Genomic DNA, 21,484 nt, shown 5'->3' with positions numbered 1-21,484 from the left:
GTAAGAAGGGCAGGAAGAAAAGAATGTACCAATGATTCCTGAAAAAGTGTATTTTTAAAGGTACTGCTGAAGAAGGACGAGGAGCGTAGCCATGAAGATTGTACAAGGCACAGAGGTCAGCATGATGTAAAACATACAGCTGAAAGTGGGAGAAAGAGGTAACACAATTAAGTGAAAAGATAGAAGATTTCTAGGGAGTAGAAGGAAATAAAAGCAAGACATATAGTAATTGTGGGTAAGATAATATAAGGCCTTGAAGATGAAAATGAAAACTTGAATTTGTGACTGCATTAAGTAATCTATATAGCTTCATTATATGTTAGGAAGGCTTAATAGTTTGCAGTAGCCCATTTGTCCTTAAAATGCACTTTCCGAAGCATTTTTTAGGGAATGTAGGCAAAGAGTGAGGAAACAGTAGATAAGTTAATGATGTATATACAGAGATAGTAAAAGCATTTACTTTTCTGAGGCTAAGCATTGTGTCTCAAGAGGATTGGTAGATGATGTGACAGGGCTAACATTACAGCAAAAACTCTTCAAGCATTTAAGATGCTACATGTCTAAATTTAAAACCTCATGAAGCTAGTGGATAGAACTCAGCTGCGAATGTGTGCTTTGGTATGTCTCTCAAATAGAGGGGGTTTTTAGAAACATTGATGTCAGAGTTTCATCTTCTATTCTGTCTTGCATTAACTAGTAATTCTAAAGCAATTGTTCAATTTATTATTGTTTCTTCTGTCACTTGATTTTTTTTCTTATCATCTTAGCAATCGGTTGAAGAGCAAGCGTGCTTGAAAGATGATGGTTTACTTTGAGTAGGCTGGTGGAAGACTGTTTTACTGGTATCTTACTATTTACAGCTCTTCTTTACAGCTGTGGTGTTAGTACATGACAGCCTTAGATTTCTTTAAGATTATTAATATTCAGTGGAATAACTTCTTGTTTTGCTGATGTTTCTGGAAACTGATTTTGTTTGACTAATACAGTGTTAATGAAGGATGAATAACACATTCCGTAAGTTGATTATTCTGAAAAGGCATTTGTTGTAGTTTCTATCAGAAATTTTGAAATATATCCATTCTTTGCAGGAACAATTCAGTCTCACCAGCTTTCACACCATTTTTAAAAATCTGTGAATTGAGTCCTTAGCTTCTCTGTCTCAGTTGAGTATGTGATCTGGCTTTGTGTAAAGTGATTACTAGTAAAGAGCTTCAGGCTCAATATCAGTCCAAGGATGAAGAAATCCATCACAGAATGCTGTATTTTAATAACAGGATTTCAGTTACTCGGCAGTATGAAGACATAATAATGCTTGTGACATGCTGTGCTGTATTGCTTTAGGATCAGACTGAACATTGGAATAATAGTAGCATCAAGAAGAAAGAAAAACCAGGATGTCTGATTTGAGAATCTCTTTTTCTCCTATTGATTTCTATATTTAGCGTAGTGTAGGGCATGTCAGGCCCTAGTTATAAAGACCTATGAAACAAACTACTTGGATTCCTGGTCTTGCATGTCAGGAATCAAGCAGTATGTGATGCATAAACTTGCATAGAATTGGATAGATCATAAGGAAGATCCACCACAGGATGCAGCTGTTAGGTTGTGTGATAAAGTCTCATCTGCACACCCGTGAAGAGCTCAGAGAGGCGGTGGCAAGTGGGGGATGCCAAATCACACCCCGCCGGCTGCTCCCAGGCCCACCACAGGAGCCATCGGGGGCCCATCCCCACAAGGCCAGGGGAGCAGGGTCCCGAAGGCAGACGGGGCCCAGGTTAAGGGCTTGGGGAGGGGCAGCCTTTCTGGGCCCTCCCAGGACTCTCCCATGGGAGCCATCAAGGTGAATCATCCAGCTATGAGACCCATCAAGGTGAATCAATGCTGAATGCACTTTTGGACTGAGAGGAGATGCTGCCTGGGGCATGGCACACCATATGGGCTGCAGGGGAAGAGCATTTTGGGATTGTTCAGGATTTATTACAGGGAAATAGGGGGATAAGGTCATAAAAAGGGCTGGATGTGTGTGAATAGGTGACATGCTTGTCTGGCCATGCCCTGCTCCTGACCAGCACAGTCTGTCCTGTCTTATCACATTCCAGTTCAACTCTTCTCCTGGCTGAAGGGTGTCTGTTCTGTGTGTCTGTGTGTGGCCTGCATCTGGGGTCAGACCCGGGATGGAGGCCCATGTACCCGCGGTGCCGGTGGCTGGGTGCCACCAAGCGCCAGCACCCAGCATGGTGCGGCGGGTCGCAGGGGCTGGATGGAGTGCAGGCAAGTGTGTGAGCGCTAGTGAAGAGCCAGCTAAATGAGCCCATGGATTCATGTGAGTGCCAAGTGTAACTGCATTGATCTCTGTGGCTAGCTATGTATATCTCTCTATATATATGTATGTATATTTATGTATGTGTTTGTGTGTGTGTGCCTGCTCAGAATGCATGCTCAGCCTCGCTACTGTTTGGACTGGGGGGCACAGAGCTGTGGCTGCCTCCCCTCTCTGTCAGGCTAACAGATTAGGCCCTATTCCCCGACAGCAGTAACTTGTTCCCTGGGATCACACGTTTCTCTCCATAAAGGGAGATAACCAGTTCAGGTGTCAATATTCAAGTAGGTATCTTAGTCCTTCTGTTTCAGTCTCCTAATAAAACCTTTCCTTTCTAAACTTCTCTCAGAGCTGTTTGATCTCTTCCTGGTTTCCCAGTTTCTACTGTAGCATCTACAGTATCGTATCTTCTCCCATATTTTCTGCTTCAGTTGTGCTGGACGAGTCTTGCCCCGTTTGTTCCCCTCTGGGAACATCACCTTATTCTACCTACTTTCCCTACCCTCTGACTCAGGAAATGGGACATCCTCATAGTCTGGACGTAGACTGAGAGATCAAAAAGTGTCTAAAGTCAGTATTGATTATGTTATCATAGAATCATATTAGCTTATAGTAGGACAGATCTTTCAGTTGTTCAGATATCTGATGATTTTGCTTTGTATTGCAGAGGTGCCAGGAAGTAGATTGTATGAGAAAGAATGTATTTCCCTTTGGCCTGGGAGGCAGGGCTGCTTTTAGTTAATAATTGCGCTAAGATGCAGTAGGTACAAAAGGTCAATACGCAGCATACTGTTAGTGTTCTAGAAATTATTCTTAATGCTTTGAGGGATTGAAAACTGAAGCAGAGGAATGCTTTGTTTTCACTTTTCTGTAGAGTCATTCTGGTTGGAATGAACCTTGCAAAGTAACTGATCCAACCTTCTGAGAGTAGCTCAATACTAAATTCAGACCAAGTTGCTCCAGGCTTGTCCAGTCCGTTAAAAGCCTCTGAGGGTGGAAACCATGCAGCTTCTCTGGGCAACATTTCCAAGTTCTTAATTTGTACTGTGATTTTTTTTTGTTTTCCATCCCCCCACTCTTATATCTAGTTAGACAGAACCTCTCCTATTTCAGTTTAGGACAAGGGTCATACATGGTCATACATGTATCAGTTTGGGACTCATGTTCATACTACACACCTTGGTAAAGAGGCTGTCTCCATCTTTTTAGTAATGTCCTCAGAGATACTGGGCAGCTGCTCTTTGTCTCTCCTGAAGTCTTCTCTGGGCTGAACAAGCCAAGCTGTCCTTCAGCATTTCCTCATAAGGCAAGGTGCTACAACCCCAGCCATCTTGGTGGCCCTCTGCTGGACTTCTGGAAGTTTTATCATCATCCTTCTGTTTTCTTCTTTCCTAATTTTAATGACTAATGAACTTTTCAAACATAATCCTTGGGTATTTGAGAATTATGATACTAAATAGTAACAGAATTTCATAGTCAAGTTTTTGCTGACCAGATGCTACTAACTTCATTTATGAGTCATATACTCTTGCACAATTATTTAGATTTCCTTGGAGTTGTCATTTTGTTCTGTGTTTAAAGATTTGAAGAGGATACAGAAACCTGAAGTACTTTTAGCTTTAACTCATGGCTGGGGAGTTGCATAGCACAAAATACACAAAGTAAACGTGGAGCTGTGGCCCTATTCTGTTGCCCCTTCCCCTCTCATCGGTATAGCCCAAATGTGGGGAGTGTTCTACATCATCTTCTGGGTAGAGGCCATCCTCCTTTCAGTATTGTGACCACCTTTAATTTAAACTGTTTCTTATTTCTGTGCTCCTGTTTTGTTTGATATACGTTAACAGGCACCAAACATTTATTTTTTTTTTCAATAGAGGTAGTCACTGTCGAAATCTGATTTAATTTCTACCTTTATGCTTTTTATATCTTAGTGTAAATAAGTTCATGAATACTTCTTTCTGTTTCACTTAGGATTTCTTTCTCTACCGTGCCTTCCTTCTTGCTTCAAGAACAGGGCCACATTGTTTAAAGAGAATCTGGATTTTCTGTTTACAGAGCAATAAATGTTCTGAAATGAACTGCAGTTGTATATGTTGTAAAATTGCTTTTGTTTGATAGATTAATAAATCTCAATCGAAGGTCTGAATGACTGCAGATATTAAAAGCTTGTGTTGCCTGACAAAAATGGAAAAAAAACAACCGCCTTTTTGCATTTCTTTATAAATACAGCAAAGGGCTCAGTACTATTCCAGTTGACTGTGGCTCTCATTTTATTTGCAAATGCCTTTATTTATGAGTCTCCTGGACAGTTTGTGTGTGTGTTTGTTTGAGAGAATAAACAAAAATCACCTTAATTGGCAAAAAGTTAAAAATGCCATGGTTCTGCAACAAGTGTACACGTTGATGGTGCAGACAATGCAGTGCCAAACTTTCTGTTGACTTCATAAGCTTTTGCTAGTACCAATAAGCTTATGAATTTTAGAGAACTTAAATCTATGTTTTGAAACCTACAGCTTTGTTGATCTTGTGGATTAATCTGTTTTGTCACTTTCCTGCACAGACATGTGAGACAAATCTGCCCTATATTCCAACTGCAATAACAATTGACTAGGATATATTTTGATAAAAGGCTTGGGAAGCACTATCATAAATTTAGGGCTTGCCCATTAATGTCCTGATTAATTTAAAAAGTGGAAAATTATTTGTTGGTTGCTTAAAAATTGATTTTTAGTAGAATACAGGAAGACACTAGGATGAATAAAACAAAAATCTGTCTTGGTTTTTCCCATGTGCCACCTTCAGATTCAGCAAGAGTTTCTGGAATGGAAGCAACTGGAGAAAAGAATAGGGAACTGGACGCAAATATCAGTGGTATACTGTATTGTGTCAGATACGTTAATTTGATCATGTTGGAGATACCTTAGTATGTATCAGCAATGTCACATGGAAGTGTGGGATATGAATTACTACTTATTTTGCTAAATCTGTTAGGAAGTTTAGCAAGGAGCTCACCCACTGCATTTTCTAGTAAGATGTCATTCAGACAGGCAAAGTGTCATTGCATATGTTTGAATTAGATTGAACATTTAATGAAAGTGAAATACAAGATGATGTAGAATTTAAGACTACTAACTTTGGTTTATCAATACCTTCCCAAAATACGTTTGATGCTGTGCTGGTGATACTTTTATATTGAATTTAAAAACAGTTTAATTCCTGCCAAATCCCCATCATCCTTGGGGTTTGGTTCAGTCCTGACAGAGTACTGTGCAAGTCGCCATTTTCTTCCTAGCCTTTCCTGAGTTACTATTCTTGACATTTTATTGCATTCAATGTTAGCTATATAAATGTATGCAGTTTTATATCTGTATATATAGAGTTATATATCTGTATAGAGATATATGCAGTACAGGTTTTAAAGTATATATGCGTTTGTATATCACAAATGCGTTGAATCCAGGAGCCAAATAGCAGCAGGCTGCTGCAGCTCCATGACCCCAAATCCAGCCAGTAGTGAGGCTGGGAACAGATTTCCAGTAGTCACATGAGCACAGACAGGGTATGCAAGATGCATGTGCAGGTGTAACCAGGCCAGCCCCACAGAACAGCACAGCAGAAACGCTGAGCACTCACACAAGCCCAGAGAGAACCAACAGCCTCATCCAGTTCTCCCCTCTGACTGATCAAGATGAAAGTCTGTTAGTGCAAAACATATACGTATATGCAGTGAAGATCCCTCCAGCAGCTGGATTAAGGCACTCTGCTGGCCCCATATACCATTCCTCCTGATTGTTGGCACCTGATGGCACAAGCCCCCAAAGCCACAGCCCTGCTTTAGCCCTCAGTGCAGATCCTTCTCGCTTCCCGTTCCTCTCACTCACACCCACAGAGTGGATGGCTTAGGCACAGCCCATCCAGTGGTCCTGGATCCCTGTGCTCCATCGCCTCCCACAGAGAGTCTGTCACGCACACACAGATGGGTCTCTCGGGCAGCCCTAGACAGCGTGGTCTCTGAAGCAGCCAGCCAGGGTTACCCTATGCCTACCCTCTCCCCCCAAGAGCCAGTGCTGCCTGTGCACTCGCCCACAGAGATGCGCCCGGCTCCCAGGCCACTTCACCTACTTACCAGCTAGTCCAGCGTGCTCTTCACTAGTGCCTGTATGCCCACTTGCACACCCACCTTTGCCGCAGGTGCTGCACTGTGGGCCTGTGAGACCCCTGGCGCCGTGGCAAGGCTGCACTGAGACCTCTTCTCACATTCGCATGCACAGTGGTAAGCCCTCACCCAGGAAAACCATCAAAACCACAGTTCAGTTAGAGGAGACAGAACAGGCTGTGCTGGGCGGTGCAGGCACAGCCAGCCACGTGGACGGACAGGCCCCTGCTCACACCCCACCAGCCCCTTCTGTCCCCATTCCCAGGGGGCACCCCGACCCATGGGCCCTCTCCCGCTGGTGTGTCTGGCCCTGCCCCAGGGGCACCGGTGGCACAAGAGTGGCTGGGCCAGGGGCTGCCACTGCCCTCACAGGGCTGCTGGGGCTCCCCCACCCCTGGGCCTTCAGCCCCATGAGGGGTGAGCTTTTAGTAGGCTGATGGCTGCTGTGGTGTGATTCAGGCTCCCCCACCTGCCCTCGTTGCTCCTGCTGTGTGACTTCATGTGTGCAAAGAGGAGCACTTCTGTTGCATACACAAATGTGTGTGGATATCTGTGTAAACATAGTTGGCAATATTAACTGCTAAAGCTCCATAGATGCTCTTTGAACTTACTAGTAACGTGATATTTTGTAACCACAGAAGATTCCGAAGGAAAGATTGAAAACTCTCTACTTGGGCAGTGCTCCTTTTCTCCAAGGAAGGTAGTTAGGAAGGCACCCAAAGCAGGGAGGAAAAACATTTTTAGTTGATAGGGAAGTAGGAGATCATGTGGGAGTGAAGAACCTTGGCTTGCAGCCTGCAGAACTGCCACTGCTGAGCACGAGAACATCTGATTGAGAAAAGCATTTAGTGTGTTGTGAAACGCCTTTGCTTTCCATCTAGATGCAAGATGCTGGTAATCTGAAGAAGTTCAAAATGACAACTGTCACTTGATTTTGTAAGGTTTTCTTCCTTTTTCTTTTGGTAACAAAGTTAAAAATTGATCTGGTTGAGATTATAACAACAGTAGTTCTATATAGAGTAATTGTTTCTTTCTGGTTTTAACCCATTATCTCTTGTTACTCCATAGAACTGCTCATTAAATTACTTGTCAATGAGAAGATTGCTCTCTAAGGCTTGGAATTACTGAAGTGTTTTATCTGCAGATGCAGGGTCAATAGAGAAAATAGAAGTTTTAGTTTCTTCTTTCACATTGTTTTCCTTGCTAAGACTAGAACTTACACATAGAATGAAGCAGATGTGTTTAGGTACACCTTCAAGACCTGCAAACCCAGAACATAAATCCCCAAAACAATCTTTCTTTATGGATGAGAAATTTCAGTCCTTACTCTTTAGACATATTTGCTATCTGATTCATACATTTTCTCTATTCAGTAATGAATCTTGCCCATATTTCACTAGCAGCAGTTGAAATAAATTAGCAAGTTTTTAAACATAATAGAGAGAAAACACTAAACATCTTTTCTAATCAGAACAAATGGGGAAAAAATTAGTTGAGATATTTCCTGTATACTGCATCATGGTGGTGTTTGAGATTCTCTTTTGCTTCTTCACCTGACAACCTGTCCTACTTTCTATTGGTTTTTTTGTAGTCCAGCATATTTTACCTGGTAGCTAGAACATACCTTTCAGTGGATTGTGTGGCAGTGATATTTTGTCACCTTGACATACCTGCTGCGGTCTGGTTTCCCCAGGGAATCCTTACACACTGGGAGCCGAAGCTTCCAAGTTATCAGCAAAATGCTGCCCGTAGCACTCAACTGCCTGTCAATTTATCCAGATTCTTGGCAATATCTGTGCCAGCATCTATTTCTGAACTGATCATGTTGCTCTATTAGACGGGTTTCTTTCAGGTCATGTGTTGTGATGGTTAGAGTAATGTAAAATCACTGTTTGCAGTATACCATGGTAGTCTTACTAATAGATAAATACACATCATCTGATGTTTAAAAGAATAAAAGAGTGGTGGCCTGTGCTTAGGCAGAGACAACTTAGTTTTTTTTCCCAAAATAAGTCTGCATTATAAGCATGTTAACTCATTGAGGTGCTTGTTTGTAAGTTGACTGCAAGCATTTGTAGAGAAGGCAGTTTGCCTTTGACTTAACTGTGAAGAAATGTGTTCATATCAGTATCGGAGTGACTGAGAGACTTCCTAATGGAGTGCTTTATATTCTCATCATAGGTTCTCTAATGGTCACTTAGCAATATGTTTTGTCTGTATTTTTTGCACATTTGTCATTCAGACCTTTAAATTTAGAAGTTCCATTACAGTGCCATCTGTCTCTGCACCCAGTGAGTGTGGCTGCACACTTTTGAAAAGGAAAGAAGAGCAAATTGATTTCATACTCTCAGAAAAAAAAAATACAGTTTTGATGGCTGGTGGATAGCAAGTTGACCATGAGCCAGCAATATGCCATTGCAGCAAAGGCAGCTGATGATGAGGAGCCTTGCTAGGAGGTTGAGGGGGGTTTATCGGGCCCCTCTACTCAGCACTGGTGAGGCTATACCTGGAGTCCTGTGTCCAGTTCTGAGCTACCCACTACAATACACATATGGAGCTTCTGGAGGGAGTCCAGCAAGGGTGCACAGAGATGATGAAGGGACTAGAGCACCTCTTCGATGAGGAAAAGCTGAGCGAGGTGGGACTGTTTAGCTTGGAGAAGAGAAGGCTCAGGGGGATCTTAATGTATGTAAATACCTGAAGGGAGAATGCAAAGAGGATGGGGCCAGGCTCTTTTACAGTGGTGCTCATTGACAGGACCAGAGGCAGTGGACTCAAACTAAAACACAGGAGGTTTTCCCTGAGCATTAGGAAACATTTTTTTTACCGTGAGGGTGACTGAGCACTAACACAGGTTGCCCAGAGAGGTTGTGGAGTCATCCCCCTTGGAGATACTGTCTGAACATGGTCCAGGGCAACTGATGTCTCTGCTTGAGCAGGCAGGTGGACTAGGTGACCTCCAGAGGTCCCTTCCAACCTCAAGTCATCGTGAGATCCTGTGTGTCTATGAGTCTGTATGAGATTTATATAGCATTTACTTATTTTCTGTGTGAGTGTGTATGTATATTATGTGCGGGCATCTGCAATCCATAAAAGAGCAGCACAGTAATATGGCAGCAAGCTTTAGAGTAACAATTCCAACAGTCACAGAGAAATGCGTGTGTTCAGCTTAAATGAGAAATCAACCCTCATCCCTCTTCCAAAGACTCGCTCAAACTGTTGAAGGTCAGCAAATGCAGGATACTCCAGATCAGTGTATTCTTTAGGTAAGTGGTGATTCTTACTTCTAATATAAAATCATTATTGTGTTGGATGAGCAAGTAGTTTTCACTTAAGCATATGGCCTGTTGCAGTGTTTTGAGCCCGTGAGAGGTCGATTTACAGGCAGATAGGTGGTAGTTTTCCTTTTAAATTGCTTTGCCATCTGTCAGCTTTATACCCTGTTGACATCTGGACATTATTTCTGATTGAAATATACAGATGAGAGGGTTTTAAAATAAAAATTATATTACAAAAGAACGGGTGAGAACCCAGATAATATAAACCAGTTTCTTTGAGGAACTGAGTACCTGGAAGAAGTTAACCATGGCAGAAGTTGTGTGACGAGCATAGTTAGTGGTTGCTGATACCACGGCTGGTATTCCCAAATTCATGTTAATGTTAAACCACTGTGTAACTGTCTTAGTTACTAATCTAATATGTTAAGCTGAATAAGCCTTAGGCCACAGAGAAAGTGACTGTCTGTATAGAGACCGTATATACACACCATGTGTTTATACACATGCATACATGCACAGAGTTAAATAAGCGTGTTTTTCTATTTTTGTTCATTGTTTACTCCGAAATGTTTGCTTAAATCTTATACCCTTTATTGCCTTTCACTGAAAATGAGCTATTATTCTGCCTGTAAGCATGCTTGAGTCAAAATAAGAACTGATGGCCTTTGGCTGAGGAGACTAATACCTTTCTTTTACAGGGTAGAGCTAGTCTAATAGAAAAATAGTCACAGCTTGATAACTGTGGGTCATCAATGCATTTAAAATCAAAATGCTACCATGCAATATTTTAAATAGCTAGATGATATTAGGGGAATTTTGACAGAAGTGTTTTGAAATATATTGCAACAGGAGATTAAGACTTAAATAACTTTCTACATGTGAAGTCTTTTAAAGTGTGTATTAATTTTCATATTTATAGAAATATTTGAACTTGTGAGTTTACAGTGGAAATAATTTTTTTTTAGAGCAGTAGTCTGTTTTAATGACTGATTCACATAGAACTGTTTGATATTCATTGGCTTTCCGTCTTGCAGTTTTCATAGCTTGAAATACCTAGATAATTATTGCTTCTCTAAAATAAAGCAAGCTGATAAAAACAAGCTAGAAATTAATGTCAAAGAGATTACTTCTCTACTGAACTCTTAAAAAATTATTTTGACATTTTCTAAGTTTTCTCTTATTCTTAATATGTATTTTTTTAACCAATAATAATTGTATTGATCTAGTAGATCTTGCTGTGCACTTAAAGTTAATGCCCCATTCAGGGTTAGGAGAGTGCTTTCCATTGAATAATTATTTCTCATAAAGAGTTCAAAAAGGTATATATCATCCATAGTATATGTAGAAATATGGTGTTTATTATTAATTCTGTTACTTTTGGTAGTAGATTTCACATTCTTTAGAAATACTGTATTTAGCACACAGAAATACTTTCTTAGGTAGAGAAAATGTTTTAAGAAATTCTGAGTTCTGAGTTCTCTTTGCCTGCACAATCAAAGCAGATTTGCCAACTAAGAGGCTGAAAAATCATCTTTTGAAATCATGAGGGGAGTTACTTAAATAGATCTGATTATCAATGTAATGAAGCATTTCGTTTCAGATGTGATATTTTTAGATTGCTATGGCAGAGTAACTTCTGGAATTGCCATTCATAACCATAATCCCATGCCCACAGTTGGGCTTGTGTTGAAAGAGCAGGTTCTGCAAAACTTTGCACAGCCATTTTGTGGGTTTTACACATACTATCTACTTTAGGCAAATGTTAAGCATGCTATGAATAAGACTGTAGTTTGAAGGGATGAAGGCCTCTATGATTTAAACACTGCCCAAAAAAAGAATTTTAAATCCTCTTCAGTCTTCCTGTTCACTCCCAGCTGTTACATGGTGGTTTTCCAGTTTATGAGCCTAATAGGAGAACAGTTTTCTTTTAAGGTACAGAGTTGATTCACAGTAGGGTACACAAACACAACACCCATCACTAGGACACTGATGGAAGCATACACGGGTTAACAGGAGATTAGGGAAAGCGAAGGAAGAAACAACATTTTATTGGCAGCAAACCATTGTTTGGCTCAGCTACTTTTGACACCTCCTAGGAGCAGGTTAGGAGCTTGATTAGAAGAAAATTTTCTCATTTGGTCACTTTTGATTTTGTCTTAGACATATACATGGAATTGAATGGCATATGATGGAAATACATTAAATTGAAGTATATATTATCCTTGCATAGATGTAACAGACTGATTTTGTAACAATTGTTGTTAATACTATTGCTATTTTACAAGCTCATATTTTGGTGGAAATAGTACTTTGAATATCAGTGGGTTCAAAAGAAAACATTGAAGTGCTGCTGCTTCAGCAGATGTCCCCTGAAATGACCCAGAGTCAAACCTTCATACTATTATGTTTCGAAATCTGAAGCTTTACAGTTTTATATCTCTTTATGATGTTAATTATATACTTTTCCAAAACTGTGTATTTATTTCAGATTTTAATTTTTCTTCCTAGTGCTAATTATCTTAATTTTATTCTTCTTCTTTGGCTCTTCCACTTCTTTAACCCTCTTATGAGGTGCAACTCTCCAAGATAACTAAAATTTTTTTAAAGATTTTAGTTGTTCTTGATTTTCATTTGTGCTGGAGTAAAGACAGCTTTTAATTCTCATGTCTTTTGTGGTCAGGACTATTAAGTTATTCTTCCAAGCAATGTCATAAAAAATGGTTTATTTTTTTGCTTTTAAAAGTTTGATGAGTTAATTTCCAACAGAAGAGCAAATTTCCAACAGAACGTCTTTAAGATTCAGCTCAGGTATTTACCCAAATTCAACGAATTAGGTGTTAATATTTTTTCCAACTTCCTTTTGTACTTTATTGTCTACCTTTGTCTTAGAAAATCTATATTGAGGCTAGAGAATTGCCATTTTTAAGGTATTTTTTTCCTGTAGTTGAAAACTACAATTTTGGTAATTTTGTTTCTTTTACTTAAAGGTGCTAGTTTGTGGCTTTGTGGTTGGAGCTTCATGCAATTCATCTTAAATATTCTCTAAAAGATAACTTTCAGCTGTTTGAATTTTGAAAGAAAACCGCTTTTCTTCCTGATTATGAAGAGTTAAAAGTGTAACACAGGAACATCTCACCAAGTCACTCCAGACTGTTGACACCATGTCGTGTACAGTTCAATGAGAAGCTTGTACTGAATAGAGAAAAAAGACCTTTCCGTGACTTCTTTTCACTCCCAATGAAAACCTGTTTAAAGGTGAATGTCTCTTCTCACCCTTTCTTTCTTTACTGAAGAAATTAGCAAATTACTTTGTCTGAAGCATATATGGGTTATTATTAACACTTCTGCCAAAGATTATACAATAATTAAGTTGATGTTTAGTTCAGGTTAAGGTGCATTTCAGTGTGTGGGCTGGTCTTTCTATGGGAAAATAACACAGGTCAAGGAGAGATTGCAGAACAAAAATAAACTATTCCAAAAAAAATTATGCCACTTGAAAAAATTGAATTGCTGTATGAGGTTCAGCTGCCTCGTGCAGCACCTGCTGAGCTGGTTATAGGGAAGTGGTGGTGGTGTCCCGTTACACAAACAAGCAGGGTACCTGCCATTGTCAGCCTGCTGTGCTGTACCTCAAGCTTCATAGACGTTCCCTGTGGCGAAAAGGTCATTACATTTATTCAGGAAATACTTTTGATACCTACTTCCAGTTTCATTTTCAGACTTGAGATTTGTATTCATCAAAACAGCTTCTCCTTTGGATGTACTTGGTTCACCTCTCTGATGTGTTTGCTCATGAGATGGGGACAGCCTGTTCTCCAAGGTGCAGAATGATCATGCAGTAGGCAACAGAGACATGCTGGAACACGAGAAACTCCTGATAGATGCTTGGAAAACCCTTTTTCACCGTAGAGGTGGTGAAATATGGGAACAGGTTGCCCAGGAGGTATGTAGTGTCTGCATCCTCAAAGATCCTCAGAGCTCATCTGGTCAAGGCCCTGAGCTGGGCATGTGTTGGGTAGAGGTGTTTGCTAAATGCTCTCCAGGGATACCTTCTAGTGTAAATAATCCTATGGTTCTGAGCTCTGTATGCAAGTTGCAGTTACTTGAATATGTTATGTGTTACAGGTCAAGAAAGTCAGGGGTTTTACTAAAGGTACTTACTTCTGTGTGGAAGGCAGCACAAATGAACTATTTCATTGCACAAAATTCCTTTTTAGGCCACTTTTAGAGACAAGTGGCATAAAAACCCAGCATGTTGCACACTATGAGTAGCCTCAGCAGAGGGGATCTTGAGTATTTGCCTTGTGTTCTCCATAAAAAGAACAATACTCCTCTATGGCTAATCCAAGCTGCAGTTGATTTAGTTAGATTTCTGCTGCCAGGATAATTGGACACTGTTTCAGAAACGCCTGGGAATTTCTTGAGGCCTGTAACACAAGTTGCCATACAAAGTTCCCAGTGTGCTGTCATCTAAACACACAGCCCTCTGTGAAAAGAGTGCTCCAGCCATCCGGAATGATCAGAGTAACCCCGCATGTAAATGTGACCTTCTCCCCGCCTCACAGAGCCGCTGTGTCTGGGTCCGACTGTCACTCACAGAAGCACTTTTCTTTCACTTGATTGAGTCCTGAAAACAAGCAAGAAACTTGAAATTTCCCTTCTTCCCCATCCAAACTGTTTTACTCCTTCTGGCCCACCTTAAGATAACATCCTGTCAACTGATTTGTGAGAGAGTAGCTTCTGGTGTGGAATGAAGTGTAAAGTGGTATTTATGCAAGAGCTGGAAACGCAGAGTGATCTAATTATGTGTAGCTGTAACACACTTCCTTTTTTTTCTTTTTTTTTTTATAATTATGCTAATGATTTTTGGTTTTGTCTTACAAGTCTTCTGGTAAATAATTTGATTCTTGTAGTGCTCTGCAACATACTCGTAGTAGAAAGTTAATAAAAATCTGAATTAAAAAGTATATGTGCGTAAATTTCCAAACAGTTCTTAACATGAATCATTGAATAATAAAGAACAGTGACTAGTAGTTAGTATTCTGGATACTCTGATGCATAATTCATTTGATTACAAGTTTTCAGCTTGTTTTTTCATTTGTTACAGCATTTAAAAACATCTTGGGTTACTCCTCATTTTCCTTAATGGAACTAAGTTGTGGGCTGAAAGCTGCATGACTTTCTTAAACAGCATATTTAATATGATTCTGTTATGCCTGGCTAGTCAAACTGACATACGTCCTTAAAATTAAGTCTAATTTGTTACTGCTACTGAGACTTTTCCCTATTTCTGGAAAGAGTGTAAGTCCAAAGATCAGGAGAGAAACATTAATCAAGTTATTTCATTATCGTTTTTTGTTAATTCTTCAGAGAGTTAACATAGTGGGAGGCCAGAATTGCAAATACTGTAGCTGCTTAAAATGCATTTATTCAATAACATTTAAGTAACGGGTGGTATATGGGTCACCCAGAAATACATCTTCCCCTTGTTCCTAGATACTTTGTATATCAAAGCGTAGGAAAAAACCTCCCACAAGTTACCTAAAAAATAGCCAAGCCACTGTGTTGCGACATATTAGTGAAGTTGTTTTCTCTCTCTTTTTGTGAATTTCCATCACCTCCCATAAATGATAGGACAGCATCTTTTCAGCATTTTGACATGTTGTAAGGGATATAGGTGGGTCTGTGTTGTATTCTGAATTATATTATGGGGTTTTTTAAATTTCTGGGTCACTCACACTAGTAACACAGTTGGTCAGTAGTGGAATTATTTTGAAAATTTGAAAAAATTGAGTCAGCAAGGAAAAAGAGATACAATTTTAGCAGAACGAAACCCGTGATTGCAGCAGTCATCTCTTTCAGGCTGATAATTTATTTCTTAGATACTACTTAGTTTTGAATTATGACCACAGAGTATGAGCTAGTTTCTCACAATTAGGAAGGTAAAAACATGTTTGAAAGTGAACAGTTAACAAGTTACCTGTAGAAACGAAAGGCCTGATCACCTTCTGGTTTGCAAAGATGAGCAGTGTTGTTCTGAAATCAGTGTGAGCTGGCTGTACTGGATGGATTTCTTCCTGCAGCATGTCTTGGGTCTCACTTTGAAGCCATGGAAATCAATGGGGAGTTTTTTAGTGAGATGATGGAATTTGAATTAGGCCTTAAATGTTTATAGAAGACTCGGTTGTGCACGTATACATTAATTAATGTTTAAGGTTACCAAATGTTTCCAGAGTGCAAATTTTACCAATAACATGTCACACTTTTGATCAGTTGATCATGGAGAAATATTAATGATAAATAAAGACATTACAGAAGTGTAATATGCAATCCATAAGAAGCCCCAAACATAGTATGTCATATTCTGATGTCAGATGTTTCTGTGTCATTTGAGGACAGAAGATACAATAAATGTCTATTGTCTCTTCTCACCAAGCACAGAAGGAGACTGGTTTTGTTCAGAAGTTGGAGAATGAACATCGAGATAACCTCTCAGAGTTCTTACCAGCCCTTTTTGAAACTGTGATTGGAAACCTCAAAATTCTGTTGTTTTCCCTTTTTGCTTTCATTCAGCAAGAGGGAAGATAAAATTAATTAGTATTATTTTGGTTTTAACCACTTTTGTCCCCAGAATTACTTTTGATCTTTTCCTTTGGTTTTTTTCTTTTCTTTTTTTCTTTCCTTTAAAATAAAAAGTCAAGAGTCTGTACATGCACTGATTTTGAAATGGGGTTTTATGTCTGGTGGGAGGGTGAACGTGTCAGTAGTTCCTCAGAAGGCAGGATAGTTTTAATATATTTTAAATTTCTTTTAATATATTTTAATTTTTACATTGTAAAAATTCAATAGGATTCAATAGGACTGAAGTTTTTTAAGTATATTTTCCCTGAGGAAAGATTTAACCGTGTTGGCTTCAGTTTGAACAGACCACAAGGTACATGTTACAGTAATAGCAGGAAAAAAAAGTAAACCTTTTATTACTATTATTAATATTATGTTTAATATATTATAAATAATATAAAATATATAATAAATATAAATATATTACATGTAATAGTATTTTATTTATTATAATTTATTATAATTATTTATTATTACTATACATTTAATAATTTATTATTAATTCCATAGTAGCTGTTTTCCATGGAGCACATGAGGTATACAATGTAAAAATTAAAATATATTAAAAGAAAATATTTAGGTAAGAAAAGGAAGGAGTTAACAAATACTCAATTTTTTTTCTTCTTACACTTTTTATCAAAGCAAATGAAATGCTTGGTACTTTTACTGGTAAGACTCTGGTTCAAAGGCAGAGTGCTATACTGCATGATGTAGTCCCGGTGCCTGCAAATGTTTTCACTGAGATTAAAGGCCTAACCAGACCAGAATCAGCAAACAGATTTTTCTAATACAATATGAAAGAATTTGAGGCTGTATTTACGCATTTTAAAGATTATGAAAATTCTCTTTTCATTCTTTCTTTGTAGAACAATAGATGGTAGTGTTTAATTTGCAGATTTCTATGTGCATAAATTAAGCCATCTTTAGTCTCATCCTTCATTCTGTTGTAGAGCTGATACAGTAGTGTCATATGTGGTGAAGAATATTTGTTGAATAAGCACTCCCTGTGAATATATATTATCTTCACAGGTTTTGCAAACTCTTAATTTCAAAACTGATTTTAATTTTTTTATTCTTCCATACTTCTTGGTTATCACTAATAGCAATATCACTTATGGATATTCCTGTTAGTTATGTAAATATTCCATTCAGACATATACAGTATATAGGTTGGAGGGGGCTTTATTTACGTACATACCAAGGACCCAACTAACAGTCTTTTGTTATATTCTTAAATTCCATGTAGGAAGATGAGGATATGAGGTGCTGAAGTGATTTTATTATTTCTTCCTTTGGTTAAATCATTAATTTTTCAAGATTCATAGAGTAAAAAATAAATCAGTATGCTTTACTACTTTACTTTTTTAAACATCTAGTTCATTCTAAAATGAAAACTGTCCTATATTAATATGACCTTTTGAGAGATCTCATAGCAGTAGTATTGATCAATGACACAAGTTCTAGAAATAATGCAGAGAAGCAGCCAGACTCTCAGCTGAAGTCTGTATAAATCTCATCTGTCTCTCTCAGTTGGAGTGATGCTGATGTTGCAATACTTATGCAAAATGGGGAAGAACTTGGCTGCTTTCTTACCTCTAAATTTAGTATGTGGGTGGGCCGGGACAGTGAGCAGTTTATAACATCTCTGTTATAACATCTCTGTTACAACATCTCTGCAGCAAAGTTAACAAATTCATTTTGGATGTGAACCTCTGTAAACCTTTTGTCATCCATTAAAAATGTTGCAGCGCTGTTGACAATAAGTGTCAGTAGCAGGAAAGACTGGAGGAAGACCTAGTACACTTATTTCCTGTAACATTAAACCCACTGTAATTGTGGGTCATTTGCCTGGCTTCTTTGGTAATCAAGAGTTTTAATTGCTTCCAGTTTCAGGGAATTAGTTAAGCTTTTCATTATGCATATTGCCTTCCATAATCATCCGCTCCTCTAGTACAGTAAGCTTAGTGACATCATGGAAGTCAATTAGGTCTTTCAAGGCAGAGCAGTGAAGTACATTTCTTTGTATGGGCTGGATTAGAAAAGGTTTCTGAAAGGCTTTGATAATGCTCTTCTGTGCAACATTTAAGCTTACTCTTCAAAAGGCAAAGCCTGTCAGGATTTTTAATTTACTGCCCTCAGAGTCCTCACAGTGCTTAGGGTCACAAGCTAAGGTACTGTTCAGAAAAAAATTGGCAGAACCATGCGTCCTTCCTAATAGCAATTGTTCCAAGCTTTGCAGGATCAACTAGTTACATATTTGTAATTAGTAATAGTGATAATGATCAACATTTGAAAATAACACATTGTTCAAAACTGGAATTCAGTGATTGTATAAAGGAAATGAGCACAAAAGAGATTGGTGTGATTCCATTGGCTCACTAAAAATCACTAATTAAGTTTCACTTTATTACATGCAAGGTAGAGAGCACCTTTTACTTTCTCTTAGTAGACTCCAAGTGGTTGCTTGCATGTTGACTTGCAAGAATCAATATTTTAGAAAGAAAATAAAGCAGAAAGAAAGAGTTCATCCCTTCTTCCAAAGTTTCTGATAGGTGGGTGTATATAGCACAGACATTTAATAACACTTGCAAAAATCTTTTCTTGGAACTTTATTAAGTTTTTTGCAGGTTTCAACTTGGTTCTCTTAGAGCACAGCCAGAATAGAAAAATGTTGCGCATCCTTAATCTTCCCTGGTGAAATAGTTGTGTGCGGGACCCTAAAAGATGCAGTGTGCTTTTGTATGTTCTCCCAGTGTGTCATATTTCAGTCAAAAGTTAAACTAAGTTTCACAGATCATTACTTTTACCTGTTTGGTATTAGTTGCCACAGTTTATTGAGTTGTGAAGAAAAGGATAAGACAATCCATCCTGGATATGTAGGAAGGGATTTGGTAGATCGATAATGAATGTACAGAAGGGCTTAATGCATGACAGAGAAATTTGTGATAAGGCAGAGTTGCACTGTCTGAAGGTTGTGGGGAAAATTGCGCTAACCATCCCAACATTGATGTTGCATTGAAATTACTTGTGGCAGTAATTTTAGTATTAGTAATAGTAGCAGTGCTAATAATATTGATAATGAATGTAGTCTGAATTGCGGAAATGTTAGAAATCACATGTCAGTGTAGGTCAGAATTTTTCAGATGGTTTGGATGCCAAAGGTTGCTTTGCTTTGTCCATGACCAAAAATTCAAACTTAGACTGGGTAATATCAGGAACAGGTGCTTCATTATATACATTCTGGAATGAACTCCAGAAGCACTATCTTTTCTTATATAAAAGTTCAGGCTAGATCACTTGCTGTATATTTATTCTTCAGTATTCTGATGTTAAATTTCAAAATTCGTGTAAATAATGTCTTGATTATTTTTAACATCTTTGCTTCCAAACTGTGATCTTGAGTGATTGTGACTATTTTAAGTCATGGAAATTTTACCTGCCTAAACTGTCTCTTCTCTAAAAGTAACCTTCCACTGTAATTGCTTTCTCACTGTTGCTTTGGAAGAATTAAGCAAATAGAGCATGAATTCAACAGCACTTTTCTGACAAGTAACTTCTGCTTACTCTCCACTCATCCAAAGTCTTACTACTGACATAGCTGGTATAGTCCTCCCCCTCTTGTGTGTGTAGGAAATGCCACAGCTCTAAGTGAAAGCACTGCTTTTGCCATTGTGTAGGCTGTAAAGTTGATCTTGAAGAGTTAAAATTGCCTGCTTATAAAGGTATTTAAGCACTTGCTTAACTTTACTTTAAGCTTGTGCTTAAACCCATCCCTATAAAACAAATCACTTAGGAACATCTGGATAACCAGTTGCTGGGATTTAAGTATGCGTGTTGATGTTTTTTTGAATTGAAATGAATTTGAGGTTAATTACCATGCAGATGTTCTAATTGAGAGGTTTGCCCTTGTTCTCATTAGGGATTTCTAAACCAGGAGTTGAATATAGCTTTCCTACTAATTTTTATTAGGGATCATTCCCTCTTTTGAAACAGAAGATTAAAAGTTCATAGTAACATTATTCTTTATTTTTTTCCCCTCACCTCCTTGTTTCTCAGTGTCTTGTGTTTGAAGATTCACCACTTGGAGTCAAAGGAGCCCTGGCAGCAGGAATGCAAGTGGTTATGATTCCAGATGAAAACTTAAATCCAGATCTTAAAAAGGAGGCAACACTACTACTGAACTCCATGGAGGATTTCAAACCAGAACTGTTTGCTTTACCAGCATATGATTAATGCCTAATGTCTAGGACATGCACTTGACTGAAGATCGGGAAAGTGGAATAAAATTTTGTTATGATTTTATGATTGTTTTGCATCTTTTCCTCTCTTTCTCAAAATACAGCACAAAAGTCCTGTTAGCACCAAGTCTTCCACACAGTACCTTTGAAAGTTGGCTGGAATGTTTATGAATTGTCTTATGATAAATGATAAATTAAAGCAGCATTTCATCTTGTGAAGTGAATCTAGCCTTGTTCTCTGTACATCATAATGTTTTTGGGGAATATGATGAAACTATTTAGACAATTTATTGTAACTGCATTGAAAGCTTCTTGTTCTGTTTCCACTTGAATGACTTACTGTTTAGATGTTAACCAGAAATCTGTTCTGGATTGGCTTTTATCCCATGACATTCTTTTTGATACAGTTATCACTATCAACATGTTTGTCCATTTCCTCATCCTATACTTGCCCTGCTTTGTATTCTGTTGTCTCTTCCATCCCTTGCCCACCCACCCACCAGTTATTTCCAGGGGTTTGTTGTACTTTCTGTGTTCTCTTATTTTGTTTTCTTCTTGGGGGTTGAATGAGATGACTTCCAGAGGTCCTTTACAACCTCCGTATAATTCTGTCATCATTTTTGTCATGGTGATTGCCTGCTAGGAGATATGCAAGGTTATGATCCTGCAGTTCAATGAAAATGCTTTGCTGCTTCTTTCATTTCCTTATATATTATTCTCATTTTCCATGTTGCCGTGTAGTCTTCCCTTTCATTCTTGTGAAATGAATCCATGCTGTGTCCCTGCTTCGATTCTGATAAAGTTATGGCCTTAACTCCTTAGTATCCAGATAGCTTTCTGTAAGCTATCCTTACTTTTCCATTCTTACCCC

At 38.5% G+C, this 21,484-nt stretch overlaps 1 protein-coding gene across 1 annotated transcript in view; it reads left to right on the top strand.

Moving 5' to 3' along the window:
* The window catches only part of PUDP (pseudouridine 5'-phosphatase), a 75,369-nt gene extending 54,532 nt beyond the window's left edge, over window positions 1–20,837 (top strand). Inside the window, exon 4 of the mRNA XM_055801140.1 lies at window positions 20,432–20,837. Coding sequence (XP_055657115.1) covers window positions 20,432–20,608 — 177 coding nt within the window. The 3' untranslated portion in view covers window positions 20,609–20,837. The remainder of the gene's footprint in view (window positions 1–20,431) is intronic.
* The last annotated feature ends 647 nt before the right edge of the window (window positions 20,838–21,484 follow it).

The sequence above is a fragment of the Falco peregrinus genome, chromosome 4 (assembly GCF_023634155.1).
Source record: "Falco peregrinus isolate bFalPer1 chromosome 4, bFalPer1.pri, whole genome shotgun sequence".
In the NCBI taxonomy this organism is placed as follows: domain Eukaryota; kingdom Metazoa; phylum Chordata; class Aves; order Falconiformes; family Falconidae; genus Falco; species Falco peregrinus.
Note: the sequence above shows the minus strand (reverse complement) of the source record. Positions and strands in the feature narration are given on the sequence as shown.